The 19267-nt window shown below is 46.4% G+C and overlaps 2 protein-coding genes across 4 annotated transcripts; one reads left to right on the top strand and one right to left on the bottom strand.

Annotated features, from left to right (window-relative positions):
* Positions 1–2288: 2288 nt before the first annotated feature.
* On the top strand, positions 2289–14163 carry LOC132469718 (prostaglandin E2 receptor EP4 subtype-like). 2 transcript variants are annotated; one of them, XR_009528474.1, is made up of 4 exons: positions 2289–2727; positions 6258–7146; positions 7614–8076; positions 13989–14163. XR_009528474.1 is itself a non-coding variant. In XM_060067729.1 (3 exons), exons 2-3 carry the CDS (start codon positions 6295–6297, stop codon positions 7971–7973), a joined length of 1212 nt encoding a protein of 403 aa, XP_059923712.1. In that variant the 5' UTR covers positions 2290–2727; positions 6258–6294; the 3' UTR covers positions 7974–8691. The 2 variants fall into 2 exon arrangements, 1 of the variants encoding a protein (XP_059923712.1); XM_060067729.1 differs by lacking the exon at positions 13989–14163 and having other exon boundaries at positions 2290–2727; positions 7614–8691.
* slc35e1 (solute carrier family 35 member E1) lies at positions 8339–19139 on the bottom strand. 2 transcript variants are annotated; one of them, XM_060067730.1, is made up of 6 exons: positions 18667–19139; positions 17818–17888; positions 15613–15750; positions 14262–14387; positions 12967–13251; positions 8339–11839 (listed from the first exon to the last, which is right to left on the bottom strand). In XM_060067730.1, the coding sequence occupies exons 1-6, from the start codon at positions 18992–18994 to the stop codon at positions 11618–11620; spliced, it is 1170 nt and encodes a 389-aa protein (XP_059923713.1). In that variant the 5' UTR covers positions 18995–19139; the 3' UTR covers positions 8339–11617. The 2 variants fall into 2 exon arrangements, with proteins under 2 accessions (XP_059923713.1, XP_059923714.1); XM_060067731.1 differs by having other exon boundaries at positions 13006–13251; positions 18667–19133.
* Positions 19140–19267: the final 128 nt, after the last annotated feature.

The following is a 19267-nucleotide window of genomic DNA, read 5'->3' as shown; positions in this document are numbered from 1 at the left end:
TACAAATAGATCAGAAAAATGAATCATATTTAATGCTAATGTAACTTAATATGTAATTTAAAAGTAATGTCAAAAGAGGGCCCCCTGTAGTTAATTAAAAAATCCTTCGCTCCATTAAGTAATACTTTGGCTATTATACCGCCATTATGGCTGCGAGTCGCCATGGACACAGAATCCATCGTGGCGGCCATACTGCGTAAACCCAACCATGTAAAGCCCCAGCGTCTCGGCTGGGGCACCCTACTTCTCCTACTGGACTGCAGCCAGGTCCTGATGGGTGCCTGGCCCGGGCCTGGACAGCTCCCCGCTGGCTCCGCGTGCCCGTCGGTGCTCATGGTGCTGGTGGTGAGGGGCGGTACTGCCCGACAGCGGCTTGTTTCGGGACCCTAATGGAAGACAGACAGCGTGCCGGGCGAGGCATCGCAAAAGAGAGGCTCTGTTTATTTGTTTTCCGTTTTTATTCAGAAATCCTCCTCACTGCAACGGGTTCCAAACATGACATTCAAATAAAGATTCACTGTAACAACTACAACTGCTACTTACTAACTACTTAGTAAATATGAAGAACAAAACTATTATTATGGGATGGAATCGGGTAAAAGTCAGAGAGCAGAAAGGTAGGAGAATCTTACCTGTTGGAGATGTCAGTGAGTTCTTCCCCGGTCCCAGGCGTGACTGAAGGACTGTGATGCCTGTGAAACTAGCCGGGGTCAAGGGTCGACCGTAGGCTTCCCTCGTGATACATTAACATTTGCTGGGAGGCAGAAATACATGCAAAGACTGCATGTTTTGGATGAAGATCTGACAGATCTGATATTGAGTGGTATGCATAGTGCTTTTATGGTGAAAGAGAAGCATGAACTGAGTCCGCTTTTATTTTTCGTAGACGTTCATTCTGCCTATTGTGCAGTAAAATAATGTCTGTATTCGCACACTTCAAATACATACACAAAATAGTATGTATGCTTCAACTGTTCCCTTTAGTGATGTTGTAGGAAACCCCTGAATTATTTTAAATGTTTTAAGACTTTTAGTCTTTCGAGTCTTTTCTGTCTAGTAGCCAAGATTTAAACGACTCCTGTTGTTGGCCCCCATTCTTACTCCCTGGACCTTTTTGAAAAAAAAAAGATCATCTGGTTGAAACAAATCCAGCAAGTTAGGGGACCCCCCCCCCCCCCCCCCCCCCCACCCAACCCCAACACTTCCTCCAACCCCTCATCACAAAAATATTTCAGCGAGGAAGGGTGACGTGCGTTTGGGTAATCACAGGCTTCCCCACACACGAAATACAAAAAATGGAAGGAGCCATGTTGATTAAACAGGGCTTATATTCAAATCTTCTTTTAATGAAGTGACCTTTGGAGATGGATATTCAATAATACCCTGAACTGAACATAGCTTTCTAAAGACCAGGATGTTTCTTTTTGGAGAAGTACACCAAAACTATTTAGAATAGTTAGAATTTGTTTTTCTAAGAAAGTGTCACGGAAGGGTCAACGTGGTCGTCAATAAACATGTCAAAACGATTATTCCGAAAGCTTCCTGTGACTATATGGCTGCTTGACCATTGGGACTCATAGTTCATAGTTCTACAGCAATTCAGTTCTACAGCAATACACAGACTTTATCCGGAATCTCCACTCTCCTTAGATATTTCACTGACTTTCATGGAGTGCCACGGTACAGACCCTCCTTTGAGGCCAGAGGTAATTGTGGCGCAGAGAGTTGGGCGCTGAATTCCTGTGGATTGGCAGACCCTCAACATGTCGATCCAGGGAAGAGCGCCAGATTCACTCCGGACCCCAAAGGGTCAAGTGCTTCCCACATCCGCCTTGAAGAGAACCAGGAGCCGACCGGCTTTTATCTCGACGGCCATGTGGGTTTTTTCTGGTTTACATAAAACACACGGCACAAAACATTTATATACAGTACTTCCTACAACAGAAAAAAGATGTTCCCTGACAAGCATCCTTTATCTTTCATTGTTTGAAGGTATTTTTAAAAAAAAATACTGTTTTATCGGCCTAAGCCCAAATGTTTGTTTTGTAGTAGGAAGTACGATTTATCTTCCTTATTTATTATCAACACATCTATAATAAAAGTCAATCAAGAAGTGCCTGTTTTGAGTAGGATGTGCTGTCATGGTGATATGACAGCTGGGTGGCCTGAAAGGTCATCCTAAGGTCTGACCAACCCTGCACAGGGACTTCCGTTATCATGTCCCTTTCCATGGAATGACATGAGATTATGACTAAATACATATTTCCTAAATTGGTTGCATCATAGAGCATAGCTAAATTCAAACGAAAAATCATGATAAAACCCATGAGATCAGATTAGTGACTAATATGGCACTCGCTCATCTAACTATAATAACGGGAGTCTCAGTATGTAATTCTGTTTTCTCCGCCCCAGATGGAGGGGCAGCGTTGGATGAGTGGTTTCCGGAGAAGGCTGAAACTATCAGCCCATTGAGATCAGGCAACGTACCGGCCACGAAACAGGCACTGTTTCGTGGCCGGGTGCGTTGAGGACCCAAGGTGTGAGGGTCGGGATGCAAAGTCGTTTGGATGAGCGGTTCTTCAGAAAGCTGCAAGCTGTAAAACAAGAGGCCAAGCATTCTTCAGTAAGAATCTGAAATTGCTTTGCTTGACTGACCCCTGCGGCTGTGAGTGAACTGCAGCCTGCTTTAGATCACTCTGGAATGGGAGCGAGCACACAATACAGGTGACTATCAGGTTATTGGACGCAGCTATGGGTGTAGGTCCCTTGCTCAAGGGCATTTCCTCTGACCAGGATAAGGTCGAGGGATGGAACCAACAACCCTCCAAGTTCCAAAGGAACAGCTCTGCCCACTAGACCACTTTACTGTCAGTGTGAGCACGGAAGAGGTCAAATCTCAGTCTTTTCGGGAACCTTCAGTTCCCGCTCAGGCTCCAAGCCGATGGGAGTGCTGTAAGTGGGAGCGGGTCACAGGTTTAATTCCCGGCCGCGGCGAGTGTCAACAGGTGGGGAGTGCCTTTGAGCAGGAACAGCTATATGCCTCAGTGTAAACCTCTCTGCTAACGGCCTCCAATGTAAATACCACGTCCTCCTTAATGAACGCCGAGAAACAAACTAGGTCGCCATGTTTATTGAAGTCTGTGGAGATGTATACAGAGGAGGGTACACAGCATGATCTGTACAGAGAGACTGCCTTGCTGTTTTCACACAAATCAGCTGGTCGGTCCTGTTGATATTTATGTTCATATTTATATTTCTCAGGGGCTACTGTCAAACGCCCTACTTTAGGAAGAATTGAAGGTCAATAAATCAGACAAGTAAGCAAGGGAATGTAAATACACCAGTGTCTCTGCCACCATTGTCCACACTAGGGGGGGGCGATGACTAAAGCAGTGGTATGTCACAACACCTCGACACCGTGATTAATGGAACAGACTAAACTCTGGGAAACGTATAGCTATATGCTCAGCAGCTGGAGCGGGGCTTCAAGAACTCCAGAGGGATCGTGTGTGGGAACATGCCCTCAAACTTCGCCTCGATTTACACATTCTCCCTCCATTAAGTCTCCAGTGACTGACTTCCAGTCAGGACAGATCTTGGCCGTCCCTAGGAGGGCTCCAGTTTCTGGGATCGTTGTAGAGCTTTCTTCCTCATCCCTCTTGGTTTTTGAGAGCAGTGCAGCCCTACTTGCATAGTGAGACTGGATCTGTGATGACTTGACTACGAAGCAAGGCGGGTTGGTCATTCCAGGAAGACAGTGCCAGATAATGGCACTTTAGGAATGTAGAAATTGTGCTTATTTATAGGTCAGGGCTTACCAGTAACAAAGAGGTTATGATTGTTCACTTAAAAGGCGCCCTCTCTAGCAAAGCCTGCTCTGGGCTACTGCAGAAACATTGAAAGGGACCCCCTCCCTACATGTGGATGTAAAGGGCTCATTCCAGAGGAACGATTACTTTCTTCAGGGGATCACACACACTGATGAAAACATTCTTATGAATATTATATTCCACTTCTGCCAAGTCTGTGTGGCTAGAGGCCACTTAGTCAACCACTGAACCGTTGACCTTGAGACACGACGCAAGCAGCAGAATCCTCCCAGCTCAGTTCCTGGAAATGGGATGGCTTACTTCCTGTAGGTTCCGGATAACAAGTTTTCTCCCGGCAATGTAAATGAGAAGCGGTGGGAGCAGGAGGAAGGACGGGGAACGGGATCACTGGAAGCTCTCTGGTCCTGCCTCTTCTCTACTCCTCCATCTACCCTCTCCCTCTCCTTCCTTTCTCCAACTGTTTTTTTTTTGTGTGTATTTGCTTATAAATGATCCCCTAAAACTTTTCCCAAATCCAGGAGGATCGGATTTCATGAAACATCTTTTATCGGGAAACGTGGCTAGACACAAGGTCTGCAGAAAACCTGGGCTTAAAGGAAGAGAAAATGTCTCTTTTTTAGAAGATCGCATCAGAAAACACTAAAACACCCGACAGTATTTATAGTCCACCGACAGAAACGGGGCCGGCATTTATGCTTAAGTGGCCTTTTCATGTTTATGCTAGCTACACATTCTGAACCAGGAGAGTGAGGTGGAGGAGGTGGAGGAGAGGTCTCGGGGGGTGGAGGGTGGAGGAGGAGGAGAGGAGCAGGGTGAGGGGAGGGTGGGGAACGGAGAGAGGGGACATGGGCATACCTCAGCAGAGGTGTCGCCATCGTCTTTTAAGGAGCCCGGGGACCTGCGTGGCTCGTCCATGGCCACATGACTCATGACCACGGGGGTTTGTTGGGTGTGTGCCGGTGTAGGGGGGGGGGGGGGGGGGGGGGGGGGGGGGGGGGGGGGGGCGGGGAGCAGAGTGCTGGGGTCCCGATGAGGCTGAGTGCTATGACGTCCTGTGTGTGTGTGTTTGTGTGTGTTTGTGTATGTGTGTGTGTGTGTGTGTGTGTGTGTGAACAGTGTGTCCCATCTCGCAACCATTTACAGTCATCTGTGTTTAGCAGCGGCCGCTGGCGGTGTGTTTGTGTCTCATTAAGTGTGCGGCCAACGGGGCCTGGAAAGCACCAGCCGAGAGGAGGAGGTGGGTCAGGTTGTGTTGCCATGACTGTAATTGTGCGTCCACAACAACCGACTAATGGATCACTACTGGAGGGCAATGGTCTTTATCAGGTTGAACTCACATCAACACACCGGCGCAGTACACAAGAGCAAACCCTAGCACACACAAGCACAATCATTGGGTATACCTAACTTTAAGACAAACAGGTAGGTTCCAGATCATTTTAATTCCGATCCAAAGTATAAAGGAGGGCAGCTATTTCTCAACTGTTGTGAAACATGGAAAAGAATATATTTTATATTCTAGGTTTCTGTCCCTTGCTGGTTTCTAATCAGCAAGGAACATTGTTTTCCTGGTTAAAAAAAAAGTTCAAACTTCCTCTCGCAGTCGGTCCATTCAGTGCGCCATCTAGTGGAGAGCTCTACGGGTGACAGCCGGGCACAGTAGCCTGCTCTGTGGATTCATATTAGTTGCCTGCCAATGTACTGTATAAATGTTTGTGTGTGCATTTGTGTGTGTGAGAGAGAATGTGCGTGTGTGAGAGAGAGAATGTGCGTGTGTGAGAGACTTTGTGTGTGAGTGAGTGTGAGCAAGGGAGAGAGAGAATGTGTGTGTGTGAGAGACTTTGTGTGTGTGAGTGAGTGTGAGCGAGGGAGAGAGAGAGAGATTGTGCGTGTGTGAGAGACTTTGTGTGTGTGAGTGAGTGTGAGCGAGGGAGAGAGAGAGAGATTGTGCGTGTGTGAGAGACTTTGTGTGTGTGAGTGAGTGTGAGCGAGGGAGAGAGAGAGATTGTGCGTGTGTGAGTTTGTGCGTGTGTGAGAGAGAGAGAGAGAGAGTTTGTGTGTGTGTGTTTGAGAGAGAGTTTGTGCATGTGTATGTGTGAGTTTGTGCGTGTGTGTGTGTGTGTGTGTGTGTGTTAGAGAGTTTGTGTGTGTGTGTACTGTTTTATTAAAAGCCCATGCTGCCGTCTGTATTCAGACAGATAACTCAACATCTGAGTGACGCAAACACTCGCTCAAGAGACAAGAGGAGGGCGCATATCTCTCTCTCTCTCTCTCTCTCTGGAACAGCTCATCTTCTCTCTGCCAAGACGGCCGCAGCAGTCTCTAAAACATCGTAGCACCGGCACGATGCAGAAGATCGTGTTGCGCTTTAGCAGAGAGGACTCTGCGGTATTTATCGGCATTCTGTATTTTTTATTTCTGCAGGCAATTTAGTACGAGTGGAGCCTCCTGAAAACAACCGATGAGAGAACCACGGAGCGTGGACGTGATGGGAGTATTTCTGAGCGAAAATACAAACTTTACCAACGGATTTATCCAAGTCAACCGAACCCAGCTCCTCCCATCGCAGGCGGACGAGAGGAAGGCCATCGCACTGCCGGTTCTCATGTTTGCCGGCGGAGCGCTCGGGAACATAATCGCGATAGTCGTGCTGTCGATATCGCGGCAGGATCGAAAATCGTCGGCATTCTACACGCTGGTCTGCGGCCTGGCCGTCACGGACCTGCTGGGCACCTGCCTGGCCAGCCCGCTGACCATCGCCAACTACCTGGACGAGCACATCCTGGAGAACGGCCACCTGTGCGCCTTCCAGTCCTTCCTGCTGCTGTTCTTCGGCGTGGCGGGACTGAGCATCATCTGCGCCATGTCGGCCGAGCGGTACATGGCGATATGCTGCCCGTACACGTACCGCCGGTGGCGCGTGGGCCGACGCTTCGCGCAGAAGTTTTTGTTCTCGATTTACGTCAGCAACGTGCTTTTCTGCTGCCTGCCCATGATGGGGATGGCGAGGAGCGAGCTCCAGACGTCGCTCACCTGGTGTTTCATCGAGTGGCGGAAGCAGGACCCACTCCCGGCCGCGTACACCTTCCTGTACGGCACGGCGAGCCTGTCGCTGATATTGGCGACGGTGGTGTTCAACGTGGCGGTGTGCGGGACGCTGCTGCTCATGCGCAAGAAGACGGTTCAGCGGCCCTCGACCAGGGCCAGCGTGCGCGAGCGCTGGGTGGCGCTCTCGTCCGCCGCCGAGACGCAGATGATCGTCGTGCTCGTGCTAACCTCGGTGGTGGTGCTCGCGTGCTCCGCGCCGTTGGTGGTAATTACCTGCTTTTTTTTTTTCCTTTGAACTTTTTTTTTGCTTGAATTTATAACTTTACTATTTAAAATTAATGATGATGCTCCGTCTAACGTTAATTGTGTTAACGGAGACGAATGTGCGTTTAATTCTAATTCTATTCATGTGTGGAAATAGCTGTGAAGGACAGCTTTAGAATAGGCTGAAAATAAATAAAATTACTAAGTACTTTGATAAACCTAGTCATCAACAGAACGTTTATATTTTCATATGATGCATTACTTCACAATATTCTGCATTATACTGTATAAATATATAGATTTTTTTTCTATAGATTTAAGACATCAATGGTGCCAGCAATGTCACAGTATTGTGTATTATAGACCGTATGAATGGTATTTTTTTTATTAATTTTGTAAGACATAAATTATGCCAGTAAACATGTGCTATCAAACGTGAACATGACCGTTGTACCTCGTCTGTTCCAGGCGCGGGTGTTCGCCAACCAGATCATGCACCAGGACTATCACCAGGCTGACCTCACTGCCATCCGAATAGCAGCGGTGAACCCCATCCTGGACCCGTGGATATACATCCTGCTCAGAAGGTCTCTTTTCAAGAGGATATTGAGGTCGTCGAGGAGAGTCAGGATATCGCAGAACAAGCGAAGCTCTCCTCCGTCGTCACAGACGCTGTTTAACCCGGGCCCCGAACCCACGATCGGCAGTAGCCACGTCCTGACGCAGCTCCTGAGCAACTCGAACGTCATCACGCAGCTGCCGGCGTACATACCTTACGACCCGGAGGCTCAGCAGCAGGCCCGTGGAGACACGTTGGAAAACGTATAAACTTTGAAGGGTTGAGTTCCGAGTCAAGAACATGTTTTTATCTCTCTCGACAAGACCACAGACTTTAAGGGTTTGTCAAGACACACCAGACAGAGGATTGATTGTAAGTCTACATGCAGCCTGTGTATATTTTTTTTTACCGTTTTACCTGGATTATATTATATTTATACTGTACATTGTGTAATAAACAGATTCGCTTTAGGTTGCAATTAATATATTTACATGGCAATATATGCCAGTGAACTCCGTAGTTCTGTTGGTCTCTACCGTTTAGTGAATTAATCAGATAAGCACCAGGCAAGGTCATGTGTGGGTGTGAGTGCACCCTCAGACACCAGGAGCACAAGAACGAATTCAACAACCAATTATTCCACAATGCATTTATTCCTTTCTAACATTTAAAAATAGCATTTTACTTAACTTAAGGTGACAATAAAGGTGCTATGTGGCCAAGGTCAGAAATTAACTTTTGTCCCCAACCCCTTATAAAAACCTGTACATAAGCTGAGCTAATTTAATTAAATCAGCATACACAATGTCGTCATAAAACGCCTGCTAGAATACATTTAAAAGTTCGAACATCTTCCCAGTAGCAATTTCCAGTGTCACCAGTTTCCATTCGTACAACGGACAAAAGATAGTTAACATGACAAATCGATCAACACTGGCTTCCTCCACTGGGCCGATTTCCAGTCCCTGCATTTCAATTTGTCCAGGGCCTTTTTGAAAAAAAATGAAAAAGGGAGAAATCTTTATACATTGATCATAAATTAATTTCTGACCCTAGTTGTGGCACGTCTTTACAATAATCATGTACCTCAACACCATAAATAAAAATCTATAAACATCGCTTCGGTAAAAATTCTATCTTTTCAAACAAAATAACAGAATTTTGTACAACTTTTACAGAGTAGCCCATCACCATACTAGTATATATTTACACTGCAAGTTTACAGATTTACAGCAAACCTCCGCCCCCGAAAGGACTGGGACATTTTGGCCTTTACATGCCTGTATACATAGGGGTGAGGCATGACCCCCCCCCCCGCATCTTCCATTGACATCCATAAGGCCTCTGTCCTCTCGTTATGAGTCAGCCTCTTTTGCTGTGGCGGGATGTCACAACAGGAACCGTTTCCAAGGGAACCGTCCAATGGCTGGACCACCTCCCTCAATGACATTCGTCTGAAATCAACCCTTTTTAAAATGTACATGTCAAAGACAATTTCTTATCAACGATTTTTTTTTAACTCATTTATCCTTGCTGGGGTCACATGGTTCATCAAGATATGTAGACGTTAAAAAAGGCAAGCGAATCCACTCCAGGAAAAACAGACTGGCGAGACGTGTTAACAAAATAGTTAAAATAAAAGTGTTATACTATTGCTATCATCGATGGTGGGAGGGGAGGGGGGGAGGGGGGGTGCAGTGTGTTCGGTTTGAACCCTCAAGAGATAGACAACAAATACAAAAATGACCTATTGAACAATTCAATACCAGAGATTCAGGGCGACATTCATGTTAAAGAAACAAAAGACAAAAGAAACTAAAGTAATCTGCAACAGATTTCAAATGAATCTTCATCTCTCCCATTCTTTTTTTTATTATTGTGAGCTCTCTACTGATAACAGCAAAAAAAAGCAAAAAAAAAAGAGTTGTGCCATGTATATCATTAAGTATCCTCCAAGTAAATAAAGATTAAGACACCCCATCAGCAAAGCTAAGTGATCGCTAGGCTCCAAGAAGGCTAATCATCACAAACCACCTAACCATTGCTCTGTTAATAACAACCAGGAATATAGAATCCTTCATTTCCTTATTTGTAAAAGTAATAATACATTTCCCGTGCCTTGACATCAAGTTATTAAAATGTTTTGTTCAGAGGATAGCTAGCTAGCCTGACTTCCTTAAAAAAAATAAACAAAAAATACAGTGTTGATTGCTAAACTCATCTTGCTTTGATTAACAAAGTGCAAATCTGGTGGTTGAAAGAATTTGTGTTACGCACGTACAGATGATTTACTCAACCATAATCTGAACCCCAGAATTAAAACATTGAAAAAAACAATAATTATTAAATTCTAATTAAAGTCGCCATGTGTAACATTTCAACTAGCTCATAGTTTACCTGGAGGAATCCGTAGTCATTGCTGATGTCACACGGTTGGTCGGTTGTAGGGGACATAACACTGCTAGAGTCGTTTACATTCTGAAAGTTTCCAGCCTACTAACATGTAGGTGCTTAATGGTACACATGCCGACTGGTTTGACAAGTTGAGTTTAACATTGGCCCATCTAATACAGCTCACATCAGGTAGAAAATATGCCGAAAGAAACAATACATAAAAAAATTATATCTGGAAGGCCCACAGCTGGCCTCTTACATATGGTTTGAGACATTTTAATCGCTTCATTTTGGTATCCACTCTTCTCTGGTCGATGGCTACGAAGGACGAAGTCATCCTAACAGGACAGGTCATGGACCACTCTAGCCTTGAGAAATAGTCTCAGTGTCAAGTTATGCAGAAAAGGTGCGTAATGATTTTTAGACCAGGGGTCAATTTCCCCAAACCAATGATCCTACGTGAACATCTGGAAATGTTCTTTCCAAATCGATATTTGGCAGCTGAAGACAAGTATCTTTGCGACACCCCGTACGCCTGTTCAGTTACAATAGATTTTGTTCCCAATATGGGCAGGATTTTAACCAATGAGAGTATCAGCCTCTTTTGGAGGAGTAGTGTGAGGGCCAAAGAGAACAGAGGATTGGTCAGCTGTTCAGCTTTGTACGCTTGCTGGGAAAGGGGCGTCGCCTGCTTGCTTGGAAAGGGGCGGGGCCTGCAATATAGCTCACATTGCGCAACCCCTTGAATTCTTAACCAGAATATTAATCAGACGAAAGTGTTTTCAATGGCGTTAGCAGTTACTAAAAAAATATATATAAAAAGACGTAACCATTTATTTCTGAATTTAAATATTTGGTTTATCATGCTAATATTGTATTTCGCACAAACAACAAATCCATGTGACGAGATTATCATTGAATTTGGGTTCTAATGAGCAGGATACATTTGACCCCCAAAATTGAATTATCCTAAGGTTCCCGCGAACGGGACATTTATAGAACAAAGATAACACATGGAGCATGATTCCCTAGAGATGTTCACAAATTAACTCAACCTGTGGCTTGATTGAATATGAAAATAATTATTCAGATGCAACGTGTACACTCCCAACATGTGCATGCACATACACACACACACACACACACACACACAGCAATAGTAGACTCAAAAAAAAAAAGTCTACTATTAAAAAACCATAACATCACCGAGTACCAAAACTAAACCAATAAATAAAAATAAAAAAGATATGCCGGTGAACCGCTAAGAAAAGTGACGTGCGGAAGTGGGCTTGTTGGGCAGATGAGGCTACTGGCCTTTCTGATCTTACAACTACATCTCCCATCAGCCCCTGCGTGATAAGAACCGTCCCTTAGCTCAATTCGCACACTCAGGGAGGGCTGTCCAAGCCTGGCCGTCGCTACACTAAGGTGGGGTGTGTGGGGGTGTCTGGGGGGGCATGGGGGGGCATGGGGGGGGGGTAGCTACATACAGTCAAGTCCACGGAGAGGCCCCAGCGTTCTACACCACGTACTGGTGGTTCGTTGTGTAGGCCTGCCGGCTGTACTGGAAGTGGTCCGTCAGCACGTTGTTGCGGTTGTGCTGTGGCTCCGACCCGTGCGTGAAGGGCAGGGAGACCCCGTTGGCCTGTAACCTCTCCAGCGGCGCCGGGGAGTCAAAGGTCACCAGGTCCTGCTTGCTGCTGGGCAGCAGCTTCTTCTCGTGGTTGGCGTCGTACTTGGCCTGTTGGGAGGAGGAGGAGAGGCAGTGAGACAGGAGACCCGGGACAAAGTTTGGTTTTGACAAGTGGATCAAGTGGATCATCCCTTAGGCAGCCAACACATCGTGAGGCTTTAGCAAAACACTGGACGCAAGTTTGTAAAAATACGGACAATGACACACAGTATATAGTGCCGGAAACCAATCATTCCATGTTTGTACGATTCGAAACTTGTTGGTTTTAGAGCGTCAAAACAAAGCTTTGTCAATTCTGATTGGACGATGTTCCGAAAGGGTTAGTGTTAACCCGAAAGTTTTAATTGTTTTAACTTTTTGAGCACAGAAGCAAGGTGGAAAATCTGAGTTGTCTGCTACACCCAGCCAAGAGCCAATCATGTGATCATTGCTTAAGTGTTTCATTCAACAGCAAGGAACTTGGATCCTTCTGAAAGTTAACTAAATACTCAACAACCTGCTGCTTGAGAGAAAGATAAATAAAAAGGCCATCCGTGAGATCGACCCATGAGCATGCTATGTATACAAGAACACAGATGGGAATCATCTACTGCCAACCAAATGAAAGTGCCTGAAGCACTGAAGAGTTCTAGTAATCTAATAGCTAGATTATTAGCAAAAGGGGAAATTGTATATTTTAATCCCTAAATTCATCCCTGGGGTAAAATACAATATTAATTTAGCAGTCGCTGCTTTTGACCTAGATTGAGGTCAGCCACAACACAGCCGAAGAAATATGCGGAAAGTTAAATGTGGAAATATACAAACATATATATAGCCAGAGAATCAAATTCTTAAGATAAGATGATGTGGATACAGCATGTTCATTTGCACAAATACAGTCTGTGAACATATACATATAGCATGTATGACTATAAATAAAGCATGCATAAGTATATCAATATTCAATATCCAAGTAGACAAATACAGTATGCACAAGTATACAAATACATTATGAACAAGTACACAATATACAAAAAGTAGACAAAAACATAACAGATACATGCATGAACACGATGGGTATAAAAACACAGCATGTCGACGCTCTATATACATTCCCTGCACCACCCCTTTAACAGCAGACAGCCCACCCAGCCCCTGTGTGTGTGTGTGTGTGTGTGTTGCTCGTGGGTCACCTGTGCGCAGCAGTGCCACCCAGTGGCCTGGAGGCTCACCTTGTTGTAGAGGAAGACGCCCACGATGGCCGTCATCATGCCCAGGATGTTGGTGGAGCTGACGGGGTTGCGCAGCATGAACAGCGAGATGCTGATGACCATGATGCGCTTGGTGGCGTTGGCCACGGCGTAGCTCAGCGGGCTGACCAGGTTCAGCACGCTGAAGGCGATCACGTTCTGGGCAAAGTTGCAGAACCCGCTGACCAGCAGCAGGAGGAAGGTGCGGGTCCAGCCCGTTGTGTCCGTCTAATTGGACGGGATGGGGGGGGGGGGGGGGGGGCACAGAGAGGAGGGAGGAGCATGAGGTCATGGTTGGGACTGCCGTCAACTCAGGGCTCTGTTATTTATCGCCTTGAACTAGACGTGTGATTGCATGTTTGGGGAAGTTCTGGGTTCGAACCGCAATGCCCGAAGTCAACCCTGCAGGCGTACTTTAGCACGTTGCCCAGCCCTCCCGTTTACTCATCAACGACATGCATCTTTAAACACTTTGGACAGACTAATCTTAAAACACAGGGATCTGACGCAGAGAACTAAAGACGCGACCAGCGGTCAGAGTTCCAGGGTGCGTAGTGCGATGAAAGCAGTCTGGCAGTAGAACTCTCTGCAGAGCCATCGTTGGGTCAATATTTTGACACAATGGAACAATTTACAAAGTACTCTGTCCTGTCCACGCTAAGCAGGATCCCCGCTACAATGCTATGAAACTGGATACGTTTTCAAGTGTATTCCGATGCACTCAACGCTGAGAGAGCAGGTAGAAGAAACTACGCGGCCGGGGGAACTCCGGTATGGGCGTAACACGCATAAGACAAACTGACCTCGATACATGTACATTGTTGTATAAAATACAGGGCAAACTGACCTAAATGTGTACATTGTTGTATAAAATACAGGACAAACTGACCTCAATATGTGTACATTGTTGTATACAATAAAGGACAAACTGAACTAAATATGTGTGTTGTTGGTTACTATTTCAGACTTCATTGGATAAAGAAAGCTCCAAGGCGCTAGTCCCCTCAACGGATCAGTGTCCACAGACAGACCCCCGTCGTCGCTATAACAACCAGAGATGACAAGAGGACTCTTCAGGGGTCAGCATCCAGAGACAGACCCCCGTCGTTGCTACGGCAACCGGAAACGCTCCCGAGGACGACCGCACTCACCGGGGGGGGGGGGGGGACGACCCCCCCCTGTCGTCGCTATAACGACCGGCGGCGGCGATGACGACGCGAGGAAGAGAGGCCACTCACCGGATCGGGGTCCACCAGGAAGGAGGAGAGGTCCACCAGCACCCACGTGGGCACCATGAAGAACACGGCGTTGAAGCCCAGGATGTTGAGCAGCCGCAGGTGGTGGATCCGCGTGTCCCGCAGCACCTGAAGCACCGGACGCCAACGTCAACATTTTAGACATTCAGGGGGCGTTTTTTTTTTGTTTTTTTTGACGCTCGGGTCGCCGCGACAGCCAGCTCGTCGGGAGCAGTAGGGTCGAGGCGTCTCGCTCAGGGACACCTCGATGCGACGCGGCTAGGAGGAGGCGGGGAGCGAACTGGCAACCTTCCCGTTACAAGTCAGCCCGCGCTCTTGCTCCTGAACTACTTCAGCCCTTCCCGTCATCGATATTACACGTTATAGCTATGTAGAGAACGTGTATTTGCATACCTTATTTCACATTTATAAAAGGCACATTTTATTTATTGACGTTGCAAATCACTCATATGAACACTTCATACATTTGCATTTTAGCTATTTGATTGTCCGTCTCCGATTATCTCGAGGAGAGCGATTGCAACAGCAAAGATGTCCAAATCAACAAGGAAATCCCAATCAACCTTGTTTATGCAGCACACTCCATGCAGAACGGCAATAAAGTGCTTCACGAGGGATCATTCGATGCTTGGTGTCTGTATTGTACAGAGACACCGACGTGTGCAAAAAGAAGTAGGAACAGCCGGTGATCATATCAGGTGGGAAATGATTAACTAGCTCTTTTGTCTTGCTGCATTACTAAAGCGTCAAGGCCCCGGTGTACTTGAATCAGAGTGTTAATGCGTCAAACACAACAATTCGCACTACAATGCGGTCACTGATTGGTGGGCTGACGAGACGCAATCATTCACTTGATGCTGTTGACAAAATTGCAGGCAGCGACATATTCGGGACTGGGCCCCACAACTAGTTTGCCCTGAGTGCCCCGCACACAGCATGCCGATCGAACCCCAATGTGTACAAGTCGGTGGCAAACCCGCCACATTTGACATTTACATTTAGTGCTTTAAGCAGACCGGACTTACAACGGTTCACACGGTGTCAACCAGGCAAGGCGACAGCCAGTTCGGCAGGAGCTGTTAGGGTGAGGCGTCTCGCTCAGGGACAACTCGACACTAGGAGGAGCCGGGGAGCGTACTAGCAACCTTCTGGTTACAAGTCAACCCGCTCTACCTCCTGAGCTAAGCCGACCCAACGCACTTTAAACCTTTTGAGTTTCAGGTCTTTGGTATATCGGTGCTTTACCGGACCACTCCTATTCCCGGTGAGCTGATTCTCAACAATTCTCCCGTCCGGGTGCGAGTGCGGGTATGGAGGTGTGCGCGTGACCCACCTTTTTGGAGAAGATGTTCTGCAGGGAGAAGCAGAGCGTGGCCGCCAGGGCGCTGATAAGCCCCAGACTGTCGAAGGACATCTCCGTGGCGGTGGCCAGCAGCACCCCTCCGATGATGGGGATGAGGGAGACGTACACCTGGAAGGAGGAGGAGGAGGGAGGAAAGAGGAAGCAGAGGGTTTGGCACATGGTACATCATGTTGCCGAAGGGGATCAGCTGTATTCTAATCAGCTTTTGCATCGTCTGACACTTGTAGCAAAGCTGTTGACGTTGGCACTGCCGGAGTTGACTGAGTCTTATTCAGTTCTATTTTTGTTACTTTAATTTTTCTATTTTAATTGATTGTCTGTTTACCGATTAGCTACTGGATGCCTAATTTTCCTTTGGGATCAATAAAGTATTTTGCCAGCTGCAGAAAGCTGTGATCCCGGTATGCTCAGGAAGGATTCCAGATAACCAGCTGAAGTATGGGTGCATCACATCCTGTTGGGCCAGTGTACCTAGTTTGCGAAATAAAGAAAAAGTCTTGGCTTACATTAAAAAGCACCAGAGACAATATAATGTACATGAACAGTCCAGGAAATCAAAGAATAGCAAGTTAAAGAACAATGCCTGTGCCTATTGTAGTGTTAGTAATCCAAAACCACACACGCAGGGCAGATCTGTGCTGTTGGAACAACAATGGAACCGATAGCATCCAACCACTAGTCACTAGAAAACAAGTGTTGACATTTTCACTCTTTGGCATTTCAATGGGAATGCCGAGTGTGTAAGTGAACTAGCACTAGTTTAAGAAACAGATACTCTAGGGACCCAGAAAGAAATCGATACCTGATGGAAGTGCCTTTTCAGCCAAGAACACGAATGAGAAGGGCAAGAGCCAGTATAATCTTCACTGTAATACCCTGAAAATTTCTTTCGCTTTCAGGTCGATTTCGTATGTTTTGAATGTTAACTGCCAAGGCTGGCTTTCACAATCAGTAGTAATAGCTCAGGATCTGGCATCTGGGCTATGTTACATGGTGGAAAAGGAGACAATAAAAGTAGTATTAAACAGGATAGCTTAAGCCAAGCTTTCAGTCAGAGTGGTTGGAACTTAAACCCGACAGCAAGGACATATTCAAAAGCATGCAGCCCTACGAAAAATAAGAATAGTTCCCAAAACATGACTGACTATAAACAAGTTTAACAATGAGTTTCTTGATAATTGGGTTTGATCTTGATGCTACTCAAGGTAAGAGGATGTATAGCATTGGAACGAGACAAACTCTGACATTCCTTTAACTACTCTCATCTGTCCCATCCCACCATCCTGTACACAGAGAACAAAAGCCCATTGGGATGTATTTGAAGAAAGATTACTTTAAATACTGCAGCCATTACTCAGTAGTACTCAGAAAGATAAAACCGTCTAGAAGCCGAGGCCATTGGTTAATGATTGAACAGCCTTCACTGGACCTAGGAAGAGGTGCAAGTGACTGCATATACCTTCAGGTGCATTCCTCTAGATCAAAACCAGTGGCACACTTCTGCATCCACCCACCTGTCTATCACCAGCTGCCTGTATGTATGTATGCATGCCACGTGTTACACGCACAGCCAGCAAAGACATTGACTTTCCATGCTTTATAAAGATAAAGAACAGGTGTGATTCTATAATGCCGTCCAACCAGTGAAGGTACAACTGTATTTAACATCAACCTCCCTAGGAAAAAGACAAGGACACGCGCCACCTTACAATAGCCTAATGTGTATTTGCCGATTGTTAGGTGGCAGGCGCAGCTGTCCTTTTTCTCACCGGATGCCCTTTGACCAAGCTGGTAAATGGACATTCATTCACAACTCCTGAAAACCAAGAAATATCTCAAGAGGCAAGGGTGCCTCAGTGTGTGTGCCTCAGTGTGTGTGCCTCAGTGTGTGTGCCTCAGTGTGTGTGCCTCAGTGTGTGTGCCTCAGTGTGTGTGCCTCAGTGTGTGTGTGTGTGTGTGTGTGTGTGTGTGTGTGTGTGTGTGTGTGTGTACACAGGAGCCCCCCTGGGCCCCTCTAAGCACAAGAGGCCATTTCTTACAGTAGTAACATGAGATGGAGCAGCGGGCTCACATTATGCCCCTAAGCCACAAAAAAAAGCTCTCAATAGAATCCCATTGAGGAGCACAAGAGGAGAGTGGTTGTGGTGGAGGTGGTGTTGACTCATGAACACTCACCTTCGTCGTTTGCTTCTCCTTCATGATAATTCTTGACAGCAGCACGACCCAAATTGGCATTGTGGCTTTTACTGCAGAAACAGAAGGAATTAACAGTTAGGATTAATTTAAAACAAGCTAAAAGGGGGCAGGGTTATGACACTTAGTAGTTGGCATTTAGTGAATTACTAACAGGCTTTACCTGTATTTGCAATGCGCTACATATATATTGGATTGACGTGTGTCTGATCCGTGTTTACAACGTCATAGCGCCACACACACCCTTGGCAAACATGCCACTCTCATATCATCGCATGCAGTAAGTCATTACATACTGGATTAATCTAGCTTGAATGTATACGTTTTCTTGGTTATGGGGGAGAACTGCTAATCTTTATCATTGCAATTATCCTAAAAGGCAACGTCAACAACAACAAAAACACACATGCTCAATGCAAATTGACAAAGTTACGTGGCTGCAGCGGTTCGCTTTGCTCATTCATGATAATTAACTGGACCCCATGCAACACTGCGGAAAGTTTAAAAGGCAGGCAGAGAACCTCCCCCTCATGCAACCCGCTGAGCTCATAACAGCGCGCTCACTGTGGCTGCTCTAATGGAGTCACGAACTCTCCAATTAGACTAATTGAATCCGACCCAAATGTAAACTGTGCTAAAAAATAATTAAGTTAAGCAAACTATACAAATGCATACATCCAAATGGCTAATGTTAAATGGTTAGGATAGATAATCTATGCAAACCCGTGATGTAAACTCCAGTGCCTAGACTAGCATTAGCGGGGTTAGCCTATATCCACCACGGTCGGCTCACACACTCAACGGAACCAGAGGAACCCGGACGCCACTCACCGGTGTGTGCGTAGGAAACTGGCACTTTCCATATGCTGAAGTGGGCCGAAACAGAGGCAAAGTATTTCCCGAAAGCCAGGGGAATGATGTACCAGCGGAAATATCTGCTGGGCAGCTCGATCTTCGGGACTCCCCATGCCCGCAACAGCGGTGGAAGGAAGAGGACGATGGAGAAGATGTGGAAGAGCGACACCGTGACGGGATAAGGGAAGCCATTGAGGATGATCTTGTTCACCACGTTGCCCCCCGAGCTCACGGTGTACCAGCACACGCACAGGAACACTATCCGAGCCCCCTCTTTCGCCGGGGGACGCTCCACCGCAGCCATCTTCCACTTCGGCTTCTCTCTGGCTGTCGGAAGATTGCGAAAGTGAGACGTGGAGCGCGGTGCACGTCACTTCCGCTTGTCGGCCCACAGCACGGAAGTGACCCGGCTGAGGGTGCCATGATTTTCTAGTGAGGCGGACACATGTGGTTCTGCTAAATGAATACCTGTACCCCCCATAAATACAATTAAAACCTATGGACGATTTCGTGATCTATGGATATGGGTAGATAGGTTTATGCTGACAGGAAATGGTATGTTTATGATTTGAAGGGC

The sequence above is a fragment of the Gadus macrocephalus genome, chromosome 12 (assembly GCF_031168955.1).
Source record: "Gadus macrocephalus chromosome 12, ASM3116895v1".
Classification (NCBI taxonomy): domain Eukaryota; kingdom Metazoa; phylum Chordata; class Actinopteri; order Gadiformes; family Gadidae; genus Gadus; species Gadus macrocephalus.
The sequence above is the reverse complement of the archived record's forward strand: the minus strand, read 5'-3'. Positions and strand labels throughout refer to the sequence as shown.

What these genes read in the sequence shown, in the direction of transcription:
- LOC132469718 (XM_060067729.1), top strand. Translation starts at nt 6,295, where the DNA reads ATGAGAGAACCACGGAGCGTGGACGTGATGGGAGTATTTCTGAGCGAA. An exon ending in CGTGCTCCGCGCCGTTGGTG is followed by an intron (nt 7,147 to 7,613) that starts GTAATTACCTGC and finishes CGTCTGTTCCAG; the next exon opens with GCGCGGGTGTTCGCCAACCA.
- slc35e1 (XM_060067730.1), bottom strand. Translation starts at nt 18,994, where the DNA reads ATGGCTGCGGTGGAGCGTCCCCCGGCGAAAGAGGGGGCTCGGATAGTG. An exon ending in AGGAGAAGCAAACGACGAAG is followed by an intron (nt 15,751 to 17,817) that starts GTGAGTGTTCAT and finishes TCCTCCTTCCAG; the next exon opens with GTGTACGTCTCCCTCATCCC. An exon ending in AGAACATCTTCTCCAAAAAG is followed by an intron (nt 14,388 to 15,612) that starts GTGGGTCACGCG and finishes CCGGTGCTTCAG; the next exon opens with GTGCTGCGGGACACGCGGAT.